Source organism: Pipra filicauda, unplaced genomic scaffold (genome assembly GCF_003945595.2).
Source record: "Pipra filicauda isolate LSUMZ 115617 unplaced genomic scaffold, ASM394559v2 scaffold157_size4220110_pilon, whole genome shotgun sequence".
NCBI classification, from domain to species: domain Eukaryota; kingdom Metazoa; phylum Chordata; class Aves; order Passeriformes; family Pipridae; genus Pipra; species Pipra filicauda.
The window spans coordinates 3,475,759-3,491,394 of NW_024104073.1; the positions used below are offsets into that span (position 1 = coordinate 3,475,759).

General features: G+C 45.2%; 1 protein-coding gene across 1 annotated transcript; it reads right to left on the reverse strand.

The window, feature by feature from the left end:
- Positions 1-954: 954 nt before the first annotated feature.
- LOC113993072 (GSK-3-binding protein-like) lies at positions 955-2,690 on the reverse strand. The gene has a single exon (XM_027730936.2). The coding sequence runs from the start codon at positions 2,396-2,398 to the stop codon at positions 1,793-1,795; it is 606 nt and encodes a 201-aa protein (XP_027586737.1). The 5' UTR covers positions 2,399-2,690; the 3' UTR covers positions 955-1,792.
- Positions 2,691-15,636: the final 12,946 nt, after the last annotated feature.

Genomic DNA, 15,636 nt, shown 5'->3' on the forward strand with positions numbered 1-15,636 from the left:
TAGCAATTAAGGAATGCTAAAATGCATTGAACTGCATTATACTTATAAATTAATCAAGATAAAGCTAATAATAACATCACATACTGGTCCTACTGCATGAGGAATTCAGTGAGACATCATAAAACCCTTCAGCATCAGTTTCTATTAGTAGCCGTGGCAGAGAAAGAAATCTAAAATATTTTGTGGAATTAATGTATTCATGAAAGAACTAATCACAGAAATAAACGTAGCTGTTCAAATTGCTCTCTTGGACAAAGACAAACATCTTCTTCCATTTTCTTTCATGTGGGATTCCTACCTTCTTCAAAGGAGCTTTTACCTCAAATTGAGTGGGGGTTGGGAGATTGTTATGCTCCAGTCTGTCTGATGTGTTGTTCAGTTCTGATCTTGAAGCTCAATGACTACTAAAAACCCAAGGTAGGATTTTACCAAGGAAGCCATTCAAAATAGGTATTGGAACTTAACAATGACCAGCATCAAATTATCAAATTCCGGTCTACAGATTTTTAAGTGCTGCCTAGACCTACCTCTCCTTTCTTGAGTACTTCCCACCCCCCCTCCTCAGAGGAATAAAAAAAGACAACCCAAACAAGTAACCAACACAAGCTATGTTCCTGCCCCAATACAAGATCCCTAATTCTGGTTTCAGAATTATTTGACTTATAAATTCCAGCAGCCACATTCTCGGCTGCTCGAAGGGGTGTCTCACGGCTTACGAATGAACGCTGCTGGCAAACAAAGGGGCTCAGTTGCATCTCCGTGCATTAATAACCAGTGTCCCACTGCATCAGACTATGCGGATTGTTGTGGGGATTTTTTTTTGCCCGCAAAATGGAGATCTTACAACTGAAAGAAGATCAAGGGGGAACGTGCCTACTGGAGCATTATCCACACAGTTTTGTTCTCGTGAACCAGAATTCACTTCACCTTAACAATGAGACACAGACCCGAAAATATAAACAAGACCACGTTTATTCAATACAGACAGGTTAATTAAGACAGTAAGTCCTGCAAATCAGGAACACATTTCAAACGCTCCGGTACGAAGTGCATATATTTAAAATCAACAGCTGCATCTTGTACTTGAGCCATTGCGTTTGTCGGGGAAGGGTGGATTTAGGATTTTTCTTTTTGGTAGAAAAAACTTGTTTCAGCTACCTTATGTGAACAATGCATCCTCAGGCTCCATTCACTCATTTGTTAAGTCCAGCTGCCTTCCAGCTTTGATATTCACATTTTTTTAAAACTGCTTCATACAGTCACAACGAGAAATAATAACAATAAACGTTAAAATAACAATAAAAACCCCCAACAAAAAAAAACAAATCAGCCCGGGAGGGGAAAGGAAACACCTCCCGCCGGGGTCAGCGAGGATTATTGCAAATGGCTCCTGGGAGACGGAGCAGCTCCGCGGCAGCGGGGACCCGCGGCGGGGGGGTCCGCGGCCCCGGCCAGGCTGCCCCGGCGGGGGGAGAAGGAGGAGGAGCTCCCAGGGAAGGCAGAGGAGGGAGGGGGGCACAACAACAGCGCGGGGCCGGCGGCGTGCGCGGCCTCCGCCGGTGGGCGAGCGGCGGGGCTCGGCGGGGTCCGCACCGCGGGTGACCTTGGGACGGGGGGCTCGGACACCCTTCCCGCTCCACCGGCACCGGCCCCGCCGGGGGGGCCCCGCCGCCGGGACACACTTACATCCTGGCAGAGCCCGCACGGCGCTGCCGCAGCCCGCCCGGTGGGGCCCCGCCGCCGCCAGCGGCCGCGCTCCTCCGCCCCGGTCACCGCCGCTCGGCCCCGCCGGCTACTGCAGGGGCTGCACCGCCGCCGCCGCCGCCTCGCTGTCCGCGCCGCCGCTCCCTGCCGAGGCGCTGCCGCTGGAGGCCGCGGACGCCGCTGCCGCTGCCGCCGCCGCCGCCAGCTGCAGCCGCCGGACGGCTTCTTTGATGAGGTTGCCAGAGAGGATGAGCTGCTGCAGGAGCCGGTGCGGGTCCTCCTCCTCCGCCGGACCGTCGCCCGGCCCCGGCGGCGGCTGCTTCCTCCGTCGAGCGGCGCTCCGCAGCCAGCCGCGGCCGCAGAGCTGCTTGGTCACCCGCTGGTGGCCGCTCCGGTCTGGCCGCGGGGTCTCAGCGTGCTGCGGGTGGGCTTGCGGCGGGGCCGGACCCCGCGGCGCCAGCAGCCCGGCCCCTCCGCCGCTGCAGCACCGCGGCGAGTAGGGGGCGGCGCGGTCGCGGGCGCTGCCCGGCCCCAGGTGCTTCGGGGCGCGGGGCGGCGGCGGCGCCCGCTGGGCGCTCAGCTGCAGCACCTCGCCCAGCTTAGCCACCAGCGCGTCCACCTCCTTGGAGCCCGCCTGTCCCACGGCGACCGGGCGCTCCAGCAGCAGGAAGCGCTCGCCTGGGCGGCACGGCATCTCTGCCGGGTCCCTGCCGTGCCGCAGCCGCCGCAGCGGGACCGGGGCCGCCGCCCGCCCGCCGCCCCGCGCGCGAGCGAGCACACGCGGCTCCGGCGCTGCGGTCGCGGCTGGAGCTCGGCCCGCTGGCGTTGGTTTGTAAACAATGGGTGACGCGCGCGCCCGGGCGCCTCCCACTGCGCCGGCCGGGGGGAGAGCGGGGAGGGCGGCCCGCCGGACCAACGCTCGCCGGCCGGTCTTGGGGCCGGCGCCCCTCGCGGGGAGGGCTCGGCCAACAGCGCGGGGGCGGCTCCCGCCGGTCGGGCGAGGCCGCCCCGCAACCGCCGGACACGCCACTGCCTGTCCCGTCCCCCTCCCCCCTGTCTGCGTGCCGCATGGACCGGCCCGCTTTCAAACCCCGCACCTCGGGTCCCGGGGGCGGGGCCGCGGTGATTGGCAGCAGGGGGGGCGGGGCGGCGGCCCGGCGGGGGTCCCGCACCGCTCTGTCGGCGCGGGGGGGCCGGGGAGGGCGAGCGGCGCCCGATGCCCGCCCCGTGCCCGCCCCGCGCCCGCCCGGCCGGTGCCGCTCCCGCTCCCTCCGTTAACGGCCCGCAGGTTGCCTGTGCGGGCGCGCGCCGGTGCCCCCGCGAGCGCCCGGCGGTTGCGCGCATGCGGCTCTTCCGCAGCAGCGCGCGCCTGGAAGCGGGAGCCGGCGCTTCCCGGCGGAGTGCGACCGTCCCGCACGGGCATCTGCGGGAGCGGGACGTGGCGCTGTGATTCCCGTTGCCCACTGTAGCCTCCCGCAGGATTCCGTGTTGAGATCGCGGCACGTTCGCACCGCACCGCTCGGCTCTGACCGCTTGGCTCGCGGTCGGCGGTCGCGTTCCCCCTGCTTGATATGCCCGCCGTGTCCCCCCACCCGGCAGCGCACTGGTTTTGCGATTCGTTCCTCGGCACAGAAATTACTTTGGAGTCTTATTTTTCATCACTAGAATTAGCAGACGTGAGGCAACTTTGTGCGGGCGTTCTGTAGGGATTTCTGCCAGCCGCATCACCTGCACCAAGGCTCTGTCCTGCCTCTCCCTGTCCTAGTCCCGTTCTTTTCCTTGAGTCCATCATCATATTCTTCAAGCAGGTGCTGACGTTTCTATGATGAGCCTTAAATAACATTTTCTGGGTGTCGGAACTCTGGGGGCATGGTCCAGAATGCGCTCATTCACGTGACAGGGCATGTGGTCGGCTCCACTGGGAGCACCAAGTAAAGTGGAAGTTACTCATACACATAACTACTATCAGCACTGTGCCCTTGATTAATCAGTAAGCAGCTGGCAAAGGAGAGGGCATGTCCTTTGGTCCGTTTGTCATGTTCACCTAAGCTACTTTCACTTGCTGTACAAAGCAAGAGACCCTGTGCATATGTGCATGTGTTAGTGAACGTGCCTGTCGCTGGCATGTTACTTGTCTCTCCAGCCTACATGTCCGAGTCCATTATTACACTTGCAGTCTGGATTTACATGAGCTGGGCATAAAGCATGCTACTTAATTGCGTAATATTTATTCGTATATATATATTTAAGGTACTAATACTTTCTTATTTGTAGCAGCTTCTTGGTAACTGCCAATTTAAACTCAGATGGCATTGTTCTGCAGATGAGGAAAAAGTGAGATTTTGTTGCCCCATAGCAAAATATTTTTAAGAAAACACTTTTATTCCTTAGTTATGCAGTATCTATTCAAGTGAAACAAAAGCAGGCCTACATAGATACAATGGATGGATCTACTTCAACTCCAAGGGATATCTATATTCAGATCACTTCTAAGTAGGTAGTCTGTCATTCTATACAAGCAAAACTGCAATAAACCAGTACAGCTTATTCCAGGCTTTTCTTCTCCCACAAAAGCAAAATAAGCTATACCAGCAAAAGCTCAGTGCTCCTTGTGATTACATCTACACCTGGGGCTTTCATGAACCCAGAAATGATAATCACAAATTGCGCTTCATTGCATCCCTAACCAACAGCAGCGCTGGGAAAAGCTGGCAGTATAGAGCAGATCAGTGCCACAGACAGGGAGCTCAGAGCACAGTCATTAGAATCCTGATGTCCTCAGATCTTTTTAAATGCAAAATTTTAGTGATGATTGATTGACAATTGACTGAGCATCTGCTGAGGATTTTAGGACTAAACACACTGAAAATGGCCGAATGTTACTGATCAGGATTAATAGATTTACCACCTCAACAAAGTGAGTGTTGTAGATTTGCAGATCTTCAGAAGAAGGGCATTTCAGATCATGTTCTCCTAGAGGAATTTGGAATCTCAGCCACTACTTTAGTAATCTATCTGCTCTCTTCACAATAAGACTGAAAGAGAAAAGCGTAAATGGGGGAAAGACGGTATATCCTATGTCAGATCTGAAGTTCTCCCTCAAAGATTTGCTTATGTGGGAAAACTGCATCAAAAAGGGCTCAGTATGATTTTACACCGTAATCGCATCTGTGGACTGGATCTCAGTGTGTCAGCACACAGAGACCTTTCTGTGATTAAACCCCATTCCATGACAAGGGCAGGTCTAAACTGACTGTAGCCATCACTGGATGTTCCCAGCAGAAATCACTACAGCAGTTTATGAACTGGTAGCTGCTTGCTGCTGCCCCTCTGTAGAAACGAGAACTTCAACAGCGGGTTTTGCAACAAAGTGGCCGTCATGGGTGCTCTGATGCAGAGTTTGTGAGCGTAAGTGACAGGCTGCCAGCTCAGCCCTGAAGAAGCTGAGGCTTCTCCAGTTGTAACCACCAGGTTATTTGGCCAAGTCCTGAGTTAGCTGTAGCAAGGTATTCTCATGTAGATCAGGACAATCACAGCCTGGTTATCATACTTGGTCTTCTACTGCGGTGATGAGTTCTGCAGCACTGCTTTTACTTTAGCAGTTTACCACAATAACTGCAATTAAAAAAAACCCCAACCAAACAAAAAAACATGCAAAGCCCAAAACACTAAGGATAGAGGCAAGTTCTTTTAAAATAAAAGTATGAAAAGAGTTGCAAAACTGTTGACAGGTTTTTTTCTGACCACTCGCAGCATTTTTCTCAGCAGAAATTTGACAATATGCATTGCTGCAATTCTTTTTTTTTTCCAGATAAATTTCTGTGTACTGTCTCTTTCACTTCTGGGATTGCCAAAATTCTCATGGCAACTTCTTGTCCAAGTCACTCAATTAAGCAAGACATTACAGTTGCAAACAAGAGTTAGTTCCTTTATATGATTATTGTTCATTTGCACTCTCACTTTGTCCATTCAAATGTTTAGAAAACAGTCTTTAAGATATTTTTAGTAATAATTGTCTTCCAGATATCCCTAGCAGAGAACAAAATCTGAATTTCATAAACAAGTACTAATTGTATTAATTATGTGGTCATTTATAAAATTTTGATATAATTTTATAGTGCTTCCTGAGGATACATTTTTATTTCAGAATATAACGGTCAATTTATATATCTTACCTTTTGTACTGATCCTGACAATGTGGACAACTGGATGTGAATTCTGAGCTTTAAACCTATTAAGGACAAAGAAGGAAAACCCTTAAATCCTTTGAAGTCTGCAATCCAGTGTAATCTCAGTCCTTCCACTTCATGTATGTGTTCAGGATCATGCACATGTTCTAATATGTTATGGAAACCCTGTAACCCAATCAATGTACAAATTATAAATAATATTTAATCTGTGCAGGTGTTTACATTTCGAACCCCTCTGCTTGAGCTGTGTGATCTGTGATCTCAGGCTTTGGCGTTGTGTATAGAAATAAATCAAGTTGATAAATTCGTAACAGAGACTATGTAGTGTTACATCACAATTGTAAAGTATTTATAGTGTTGTTTACAAAACAGAAAGACAGCTTTGAACCCAATGACCAGAAGGTCCTTTCCAATCCTTCCTTTCTTCAGGCGTTTCTCATGTCTTTATTTTCTACAGAAACTTCTGTCATATTTGTTAAATATGCAGAGCTTCTCTTCATAACAATAGTGTCAATGAAGGATGCTTGTGCAGAGTAAATTAATTTCCTGTGCACACTTCAAATGCATAAGTGGGAAAAGCCAGAACACCACCCAAATATGACAAACTTAGATTCCCCAATAATTGTTTTATAATCTGCGTTCATAATAGATTTCCTAGAACAAAAGACATTCCTTTAGAAACAGCTGAGGTTGCTAAGTGACACAAATGTATTTACTGTGTCATAACTTGCAAAAGCCAAAGACATTAAAACAAGCGAATTAATAAACAGCAGTGTCATTAGCTTAACTCCCAGGGTAAATATAAACCTGTTGGCCAACAGCTTTACATGGTTTTGGATGCCATAGACTTCCATTCTTAAGGAATTCAAATATGCATACTTTGTCCCAATGCATGTTCAGCTTTTGTATCTTTTTTGTATTGTTTCTGTTTACCCCAATCAATTACCTAAGAATTTGCATATAGGGATACTGTTTCCTAGTAAGGCTGGAACTACATTGTCAGTTGTGAGGCTGAGTTACTTCTTTTTGCTGAAGTTGTCCTCCAGTCTTTTGGGGAAAGCTAAAGGCTGACACTTTCTCCCTTTTCACCTTCTTCTAGTGTCTGACACACCAAATAGCTGTGTTCTGTGCACTCAGAACACATGGCCCCTTTGGAGGGACCACAGGAACATTCCTTTGGCCTGATAAGCTGATCCTTTTCTTTCCTTAAGCTGCCAAACTTCTTCTCCCTCCTCTGATACACAAAAGATGCAGTTAATGCCCTGTCCCTGCCCAAAATGTGGAGAGGTGGGACAGTGTGCAGGGATTGCTTCTGAGGAGTGCATTGAGCTACCTGTTCATTAGGAGTTGCCAGGCTGCCTTGCACAACAGCCTCTGCTAGTTTAGGAATGAGACAACAGGCGTGGGAAAGGAGCCTACAAACGTCTCAGGGATGCACTAAACTACGGGGCAACCAGGTCTTTGTTTGTTTATTCGAATAATTGACTCACCTCCAGCTTTCCTAATAACCAGAATACATTCTAGTAGTAACCTTATATTATAAGCAATGGGCCAGTGTAATCTGTCGTGTGGGCTCTTATAGATTTTCCATATATGCAATTCCTGTGAATAATTTCCATTCGTCTGGTCTTTTCAAATATTAAAATATAAGAAGCAGAGATGAAAACAAAATATTGAACCACCTCTAAAATGTCATTAAGTAGACTCTGGCAACATCTCTTGAAAAATATCAGATTCAGGAGAAAACCACTTTTGCCTTTTGTCAAAATTCCCTGCACATTTCTGTATGTTCTGACAAAATCCCTGTGCTTGTTGCTACACCTTTAGTCGGTAATTGTTTGTTAACCACACATGTCTCTTGACAGTTCTGTTAAAACAAGCCTATCTACAGTGAATACTGAAAACTCACGATCAATAAACTAGTATATAATGATTACAAGTAATGTATGTCACTCAGCATGTAGGGAAAAAAAAAAAAAAAGAAAAAAAAGCCTTCTGTCTAATTGTGGAAGTAGACTTGTCTAAAATTAAGGAAGCACTTGTCCCACAAGGACTGGAGCCAATTCCACTGAATCAATGGAACCCGGGCAGGATTGCCAGCTTTCTTCATTGAAATTCCTCCTTCAAGCATACTTTTGACATTAAGCCATTAGAAAAAGATGACTATTACTTAAAAAGAAAAACAAAAACCAGACACCACCTGAGATCTGACAATTCCTTCTTGCTTCGAATCTGAACTGTGGTGTTTGCACAATTTAGGCCCTGGATTTGCTCCTTGCAGAAGCATGATGAACTTTCAGGTGAGAAACGGCTCAGGGCAGCTACTGTGGTTATAGATATGGTCACATTTCACATTTCTTTCTGCTCTCCGACCACAGCTCTTTTTTTTTTCTCTTTGTGGTATTACTCATCTCGTCATGAATTCCTCAGTTTTCCTGCTTAATCTAGTTCTGCACAACACTATGGTGTTCACTTGTGGTACTAAGTATGATGTTTGATCTCTGCCATTTTTCTCTGTGAGAGAGATTGGTAAAAGATTTTAAACCAAACAAAACTCATATCCATTTTTCCAAAGTCTTTGTAGCCCCTCAGAAAAAGACAGATAGATCTAGCTTCTTGAAACACCTTTCCTTTTTTGCTTCAAAAAAATTATGGCCGTGACAGCCTGATTCCACTGCACATACTGCTTCCATTTTTACCTAAAATAGTCCTTTTGATCTTCTTGCAGTCCTTTTTTTTTTTTTTCCCCATTAACTTCTAAATATCCAAACACATTTCATAGAATCATAGAATGGTTTGGGTTGGAAGGGACCTTAAAGATCACCCAGTTCCAACCCCCCCTGGCATGGGCAGGGACACCTTTCTCTAGACCAGGTTGCTCAAAGCCCCATCCAACCTGGCCTTGAACACATCCAGGGATGAGGCATCCACAACTTCTCTGGGCAACATGTGCCAGTGCCTCACCACCCTCACAGTAAGGAATTTCTTCCTAGCATCAAATCTAAACCTACCTTCTTTCAGTTTGAAGCTATTCCCCCTTGGCCTGACACTAGATACCCTTGTCAGAAGTCCCTGTCCAGCCTTCTTGTAGGCCCCCTTTGGGTACTTTAAGGCAACTCTCTCATCCTGTCTTCATAGGAGAGATGCTCCAGCACTTCAGTCATCTTTGTGACCTTCCTCTGGACTCTGTCCACATGCCTATATCTCTCTTGTTTTGGGGGCCCCAGAGCTGGATGCAGCAGTACAGGTTGGGTTCTTACAAGAGCATAGTACAGGGGCAGAATCCGCTCCCACAGCTTGCTGAACAGAGTGTGAAGAAGTGGCTTATTTTGAACATTTTGGGTTTTTTTCTTACTCCATCTGCTAATTTTATCTTCCAGATATCTCTTAGGTCAGCCTGATTTTCCCTTATTAGATCAAACCAATATATTTAGATAGTGAATTTCCCAATAGCAAAGTCGACAAACAAGATCCATAAATTATTACACAGTAATAATTCCCATCACATTAGCAACTGTATTTTCCTGTATATTTTGTTTAGAGCTAAATTCACCCTTAGTGGATAATGAAAAACAGTCCCTTATGTTGCAAAACCTTTCAGCATATAATGTTCAACGTGATAGATTTCATGATATCCTTCGGTGTTATTATACATAATTTGGAGTAATTATCACAGGTCATGTCACCTCCTTCTGATGTAGGGCTCTCAGGACTTTTGTGTAAATAAAATCTCTGGCTTACAGTGAGAGACATGGAGAATGTTTCTGCCTCATTCCATTTTCCTCTCTCCAGGGTCTTGCTGAACCACCACAGTTCACAGCCAAGGACACCCACATAAACTGGTTGTTTTAAATTATGGAATCACAGAATACAGGTTGGAAGGGACTGACCTCAAGGATCATCTCATCCAACCTTTCTTGGCAAAAGCACAGTCTAGACAAGATGGCCCAGCACCCTGGCACCTGAATCTCAGAAGTGTCCAATGTTGGGGAAACCACCACTTCCCTTGGGGAGATTATTCCAATGGCTGATTGTTCTCATTGTGAAAAATGTTCCTTGTGTAAGCAGTTGGAACCTCCCCAGGAGTAACTTATACCCATTACCCCTTGTCTTTACCATGTGACTCTTTATAAAAAGGGATCTCCATCTCCTCTGTAGCCACTCTTTAAATAGTGGAACATGGTGATAAGGTCTGCCCTAAACCTTCTTTTCTCAAGGCTGAACCAACCCAGTTCTCTCAGTCTTTCCTCCATTGACAGGCCTCCCAGCCCCTTATCATCTTTGTGGCTCTTCTCTGAACCCTCTCCAGCCTGTCCACATCTCTTCTACACTTTTCTGCTGAGCAGATTGTGATAATTACTTCTGCTTTATGCCCTTGTGTTTCCATTAGCCTGGATTTTTGTTCCCAAGGCCAGGGGCCCAGCAGTGCTGGTGCAGACAGAGGTGAAGGAAACATTGAGAACCCCTGCCTTTTCAGTATTGTTGTTCACCTCTCCTATTTATCAATGGGTCAGTATTTTCCTTCTGTTTCTGCTTGCTGTTTATGTACCTGAAGAACTATTTCTTGTAGTTCTGAGCAGACTCAGACGCATGCAGTTAAGCCAAATTTTAAGTTTCCTTTTTAGCAAGACTTTGATTTGTGTCAGTTCTGTAGCTGCAGAGGAGCAGGCTGAGTTGCCCTTGAAGTGAGAAAAGCAGGCAGTGGGGAAGTGGAGGGGAGAAGCTCTTTCCTCAGTCTCAGCGAGAGCACTGCCTTCCCACTTGGGATTGGAGGGCTGTGCCTGGGTTGAATGGAGATCTGTGGGATGAAGCTTTACAGGTAAAGTCTTAGGGAAGCCACTGCTTTTTCCATGATCTGAATTGTTCTTATTGGACTCCCGCTGTTGCTATCAATAAAGGTGGTCTCCTCCCTTTGAAAACGTTCAACATTTTGGAATAATTCCCCCCTCTTCCTTTTGTATAGCATCATTTAAACTAAGAGCAGCAAACCAAAATTCCTACCAATTATGAAGAAACTTTTTCAACACTTAAAAGCCAAATAGCAATAACTTTCCTGCCTCGCTCTGTGTTTCCTCTTTCCCACACTGGCTGCTACAACACAACTATCATTGCTACTGGACATTTTGATTCCCGCATTACATCCTTTTTGCTGAAAGAGGAGACTGTATTTTTGAGAGGTGAGACATGGGGATTCAAGCAGGTTTCTTTGTCAGGAAAATTACAACTAGGCCTCCCCAGTCCCCCCTGAGCACTGACTGCATTTTGTTGGGATTTAGTAGTGATCAATGTGCTCTTGCAGTAGCTGCCTCAAGTCTCTTGCTAGTTTATGAAAGGTCGTTTGCAGCTTCTGCCCCCAGGAGCATGTCTGTATAGCTTCTCTTGTGTCTCCTAAGGTAGTCAAAGCTTCACAGTGCTGAATGTTTAGTAACAATATTGCTTTAAGTTTTCTGACCCGGCATGCCCACTGCCATGCCTGAGTTGGAGCCCCCTCACTGTTGTGCTAGGAGATGTATTATGCCACACTAGGAGCTGCTGAACTGTTCTCTGAAAGCGTATCTTTTTCAGGCCTCTAAAAAACGTTGGATCAGCAGAAATGAGCAATGCTGGGGCAGAGAAGGGCAGAGCTGAGGAAGGATGATGGCACAGGAACACTGAAAGTGTGTTTTACCAATAGAAAACTTCACATAAAACCAGGGACCAAGATTTCTGCAAACCTTAGTGGTTCTTAGCAGTACCACGAACTGGCTGTGCTATTCATTCTTTTGCAAGCGTGAGCAGGAGCACGCTGGCAATAAAGAAGGAGGAATGAGAAGGCATTGGAAGACTAACATCATTCAAATAGTGCAAAAATGGTATCTTACAAGATAGATACTTCAATATCAGCCTCTATCTTTCTGGTAAACTCACTGCCTCAAATCAAAAGCAACCGCAGGCTTGGGGTTCATATTTTTTATGTAGAAAGGAAACCAGCTATAGCTGTAATAAGTTACAACTCAGGTTAACTTTGCAGTGAAATTGAGCCCAAAGAGCTTATAAACAGAATCCTTGTTTGCAAAATTGATTTTAAACTGTATAAAGTAGTTCTGCTGGTACAATTCTATTTTAGCAATGAAGACCGGACCCCAAAGGCCAACATTTATAAGGCAATTTGTCCAAGGAAGAACCATCTCTTTTCAGTTAATGAACCATTTTATAAAGAACTTAATATTATTAACTTTCATTATAACTTTCTTATAAAATATATGGTGACATTAGGTCACCATCTTCAGCTGGGAAGTCATCACTTAGATTATGTACCATTGGTATTATGAGTTCATATACTTCAGAAATTCCCTCCTTTACTGTTTTCACAAATTCACCTGTGTGATCCATTTTCAAATGGTCCCTACTTTAAGTTTGTGTTTCTTCCTGAATGTCAAGCTGCAAGAGAAAAACTTTCCACCATATTTACCAAAATTCGTTGTTGTTGCAGCCTGGTGGGTTTTACTACTTTCATTTAATGGTCAATATAATAAGATAGTTAATTGGGCAAAACAGTGCTAAAACCAGAAGTTGCAACATGGTTTGTGAAGACACAAATTTATAAATGAGCAACCAAGCCAGGAACCAGGGAAACTAGATATCATCTGTCTATATGTTTGAGGCTACCTTTCCTCTACTTCAGAATCATACCGGACCTGAAAGACACCCACACAGCAGAAGAAAAATCAGAAGGGAAAACTCCCATGGCAGTTCCAGCTTTGTGATTACTTTCTTCCTCATGGCTTGCCTACTCTTCATATTTATGCAGATTCTTATCAGCACTGGGCATTGCAGTCTGCTACAGCAAACTGTAGTACATCAGAGTAGGGATTGCATTGCAGAAAATAAAATGTTAATGATGATGATTAAAGTTTTCCTGGGATTCCCATATGCACTCATTATCACTGCTGCCATCATTCATTCTCGGTGCTGTTCTCATAGAAGCCTCTACAACTGGAGTAGGTAGGATATCAAACTGAAGGAATTTCTTGAAGAGCATGTGAATCTAAATTCCTTTTCCTTCATAAAACAATTCTGAAATAATGGTGCAGTGCCAAAATCCCAAAAGAAAAGCTCTTCTAAGATACCAAAAGAGGAAGTCAGCTGCATTGCTCAATAAGAAACCCCTTGACAATGACAAGCAGAAGGGAGTGCCCACATGAATGTTTCCTGTGCTGAGGTATCCCAGCTTTCATAGGGGTGTTGTAAGGTGACTTGTGTAACTTGTGGGTAGCCTGGATGGCACCTCATCATGAAGATGCCATTTGATAATGACCAAACCTGACTAAGCAAACCTAATGCCAAGTTGCCTTTGAAAGCTCCCCCTCCTGTGTTTCTGATACATCCTTGTGCTGTTCCTGGTGCTCTTTGGAGCCACAGGCAGTCAGATCAGAAGATTCAGACAGGAGAAAACTGGGCCTGCAAAAAAGCAATGAGTTTTATCTCAGTTTAGCTTTCTGCACTGGCTTATTTATGGTTTGATGTACATCCCTAGGAAAGAGCTTGCAGAAAGCATGGCTGGCAGACAGGAGAGGGAGTGGGACTTCTTCTTTCAGTTATAAGTTTGGCTTAACTGAATCCCAAACCTGCAGGTGAAGTTTCCCCAATAAGCTGACTTTGACAGTGCAGTTTTTTTAAACAGTGTCTGCTCTGCTCCAGCTGACTGCTCCTGCCTTTGTGCTGAAGTTCACAGCCTCCTCAGGTGGGTCCATGAAATCATCCTCCATAGGGCTAGACTATAAATTGGGCTGTGGCTCAATGTACATAACTTCTGATGCAACAGCAGGGGTGATGAGCTGTGGTGTAACACCAGGAGTGAGTAGCTGGAGGTCATAGGGCAGGAAATTTAACCATTGTGGTTGATGGAGCCAGTGTCTCATAAAACTACAGTTGGAGGATCTCAGTGGATTGTGTTCCTAAAACTCATCAGAACCTGCAATTTCTCTGTGCTTTCTAATTAAGGAAAATGCTCTGTGTGGCAGCTAAAGTAGTGGATTCCATTTTCTCCACAGAAAATGGGCTTCTGGGGGAACAAATTAACACATATCAGTCGGTCTTGCAGAGTAGACAGGCGTTGCAGAGAGGACACTAGTACAACCACAGTACTGCTACTGGTGCCACAGATCTGCTTTGCAGAATGGAGCCATGCAAATCTGCTCAATATAGATTCATTAGCTCATGTTACACATTGCTTTTACCATGATTTAGATATAAAAAGAAATCCAATAAACCATAGATCATGTTGGGAAAAAAAACACCTTAAGAGTGCCTATATTTAGACTTGAATCAAAGTGCCTGAAGGTGTGGTCTTCAGAGGCAGTCTCAGTGTTCCACTTGGAGTCTACAAGTGGTCAAGTCTCCAAAAGAAGCATGATTCTTATGCAACCATATGACTTGCAGAACTGGTGTCAGAGGCAAGGACCTGTCGTCATAAAGAGCTATCTCTGTTGAGGCTGGTGTAAGGCATGAGTGAGGCTTTTGGACTCCTCTGTCTGAGAGAACATTGTAGAATATTTTACTTTAAATGTATTTTGCTTGGAGAGTGTGGCAAAGTTCAAACTAATTTTCTGCTATTTTGAGTGAACTCTTTCATCCTTAGCTCTTTGAATTGCCTAGCTCACAATGAACGCCTTCTCTTACTTCAGTCATGACAAAATGCATAAGGGATTTTAGCAGGATCCCCTTCCACCCCTGCCAATATGTAAAGCAGGCTGATACTGCTGGTAGAAAAAAATTACTAAGAACTTCATGCACATAGTTTCTGACAATAAGGCAAAGGGAAGTATGGTGGAAAGCATTTCCTCTCTGAACTGATTTATTGTGTATTTATTTCTGTTTGCAGCAACAAAGAAGCCATTGCAATGTAAAAATGTCAGTCCTCAAGGTGAATTTGTAGTTGCAGTTATCTGATTACATATAAAGAAGTGCTGAAGAACTGTTAAACTCTCAAATATTTATTCAGCAAAAAGGGTGAATCCCATATTCTCTTCCTCCACCATGCACATGTGCATGTTTCTTGTATGTCATTTACTCTGTGATGCTTTTTATAACACAGTTTGTGTAATTTGTAACTTCGATTTACTGTATGATTTCCTGAGTATGGAACAATCCCGAAATAAGTGCCATTTTGTGAGTAGCAAAGTATTTGAGTGCAGCTCACTGCCTCCAATGTGTCAGTGATAGATCTATTGTACCACTATTAATGGCATATTCAGAAGAACTCTTACACTAATATTGAAATTCTTTAAGACTGTATTTAGCTTTGGCAAATGTTTCCCACGTGTTTTTGAGTGGCAGTCGATCTTTTGATGTTTATATTTGCCATCTGGAGATGTCAGCTTTGTTCTACAAAATAAGTATGAAATGGTGTAAGTAAATCTCAAGAAGTAGAAAGAACATTTTAAAAAGTTTACAAACAAATGTACCCATAAATAGTATAGAAAAACGAAAGCTTTAGTCATGAGTAATGATGTGGACATCCTTTTCTGGCAAGACACCCTACTGTCTGAAATTTTTTTTATCCATTGCTATAGATATTCCAAAAGGTATTGTAAGCAAATTCTATTAGAGAAAGAATATATACTGCAGTTTTAACTTGTTCATTTTATGCATGTGATCATATCTTCAGTATGATCAGGCTTACATTTCTTCCAGTACTCCTTATAAAGAGGCAGATTTTGTGATTTTCAAGGAATTACCCACAGAAGTTTTGTGAAAACTA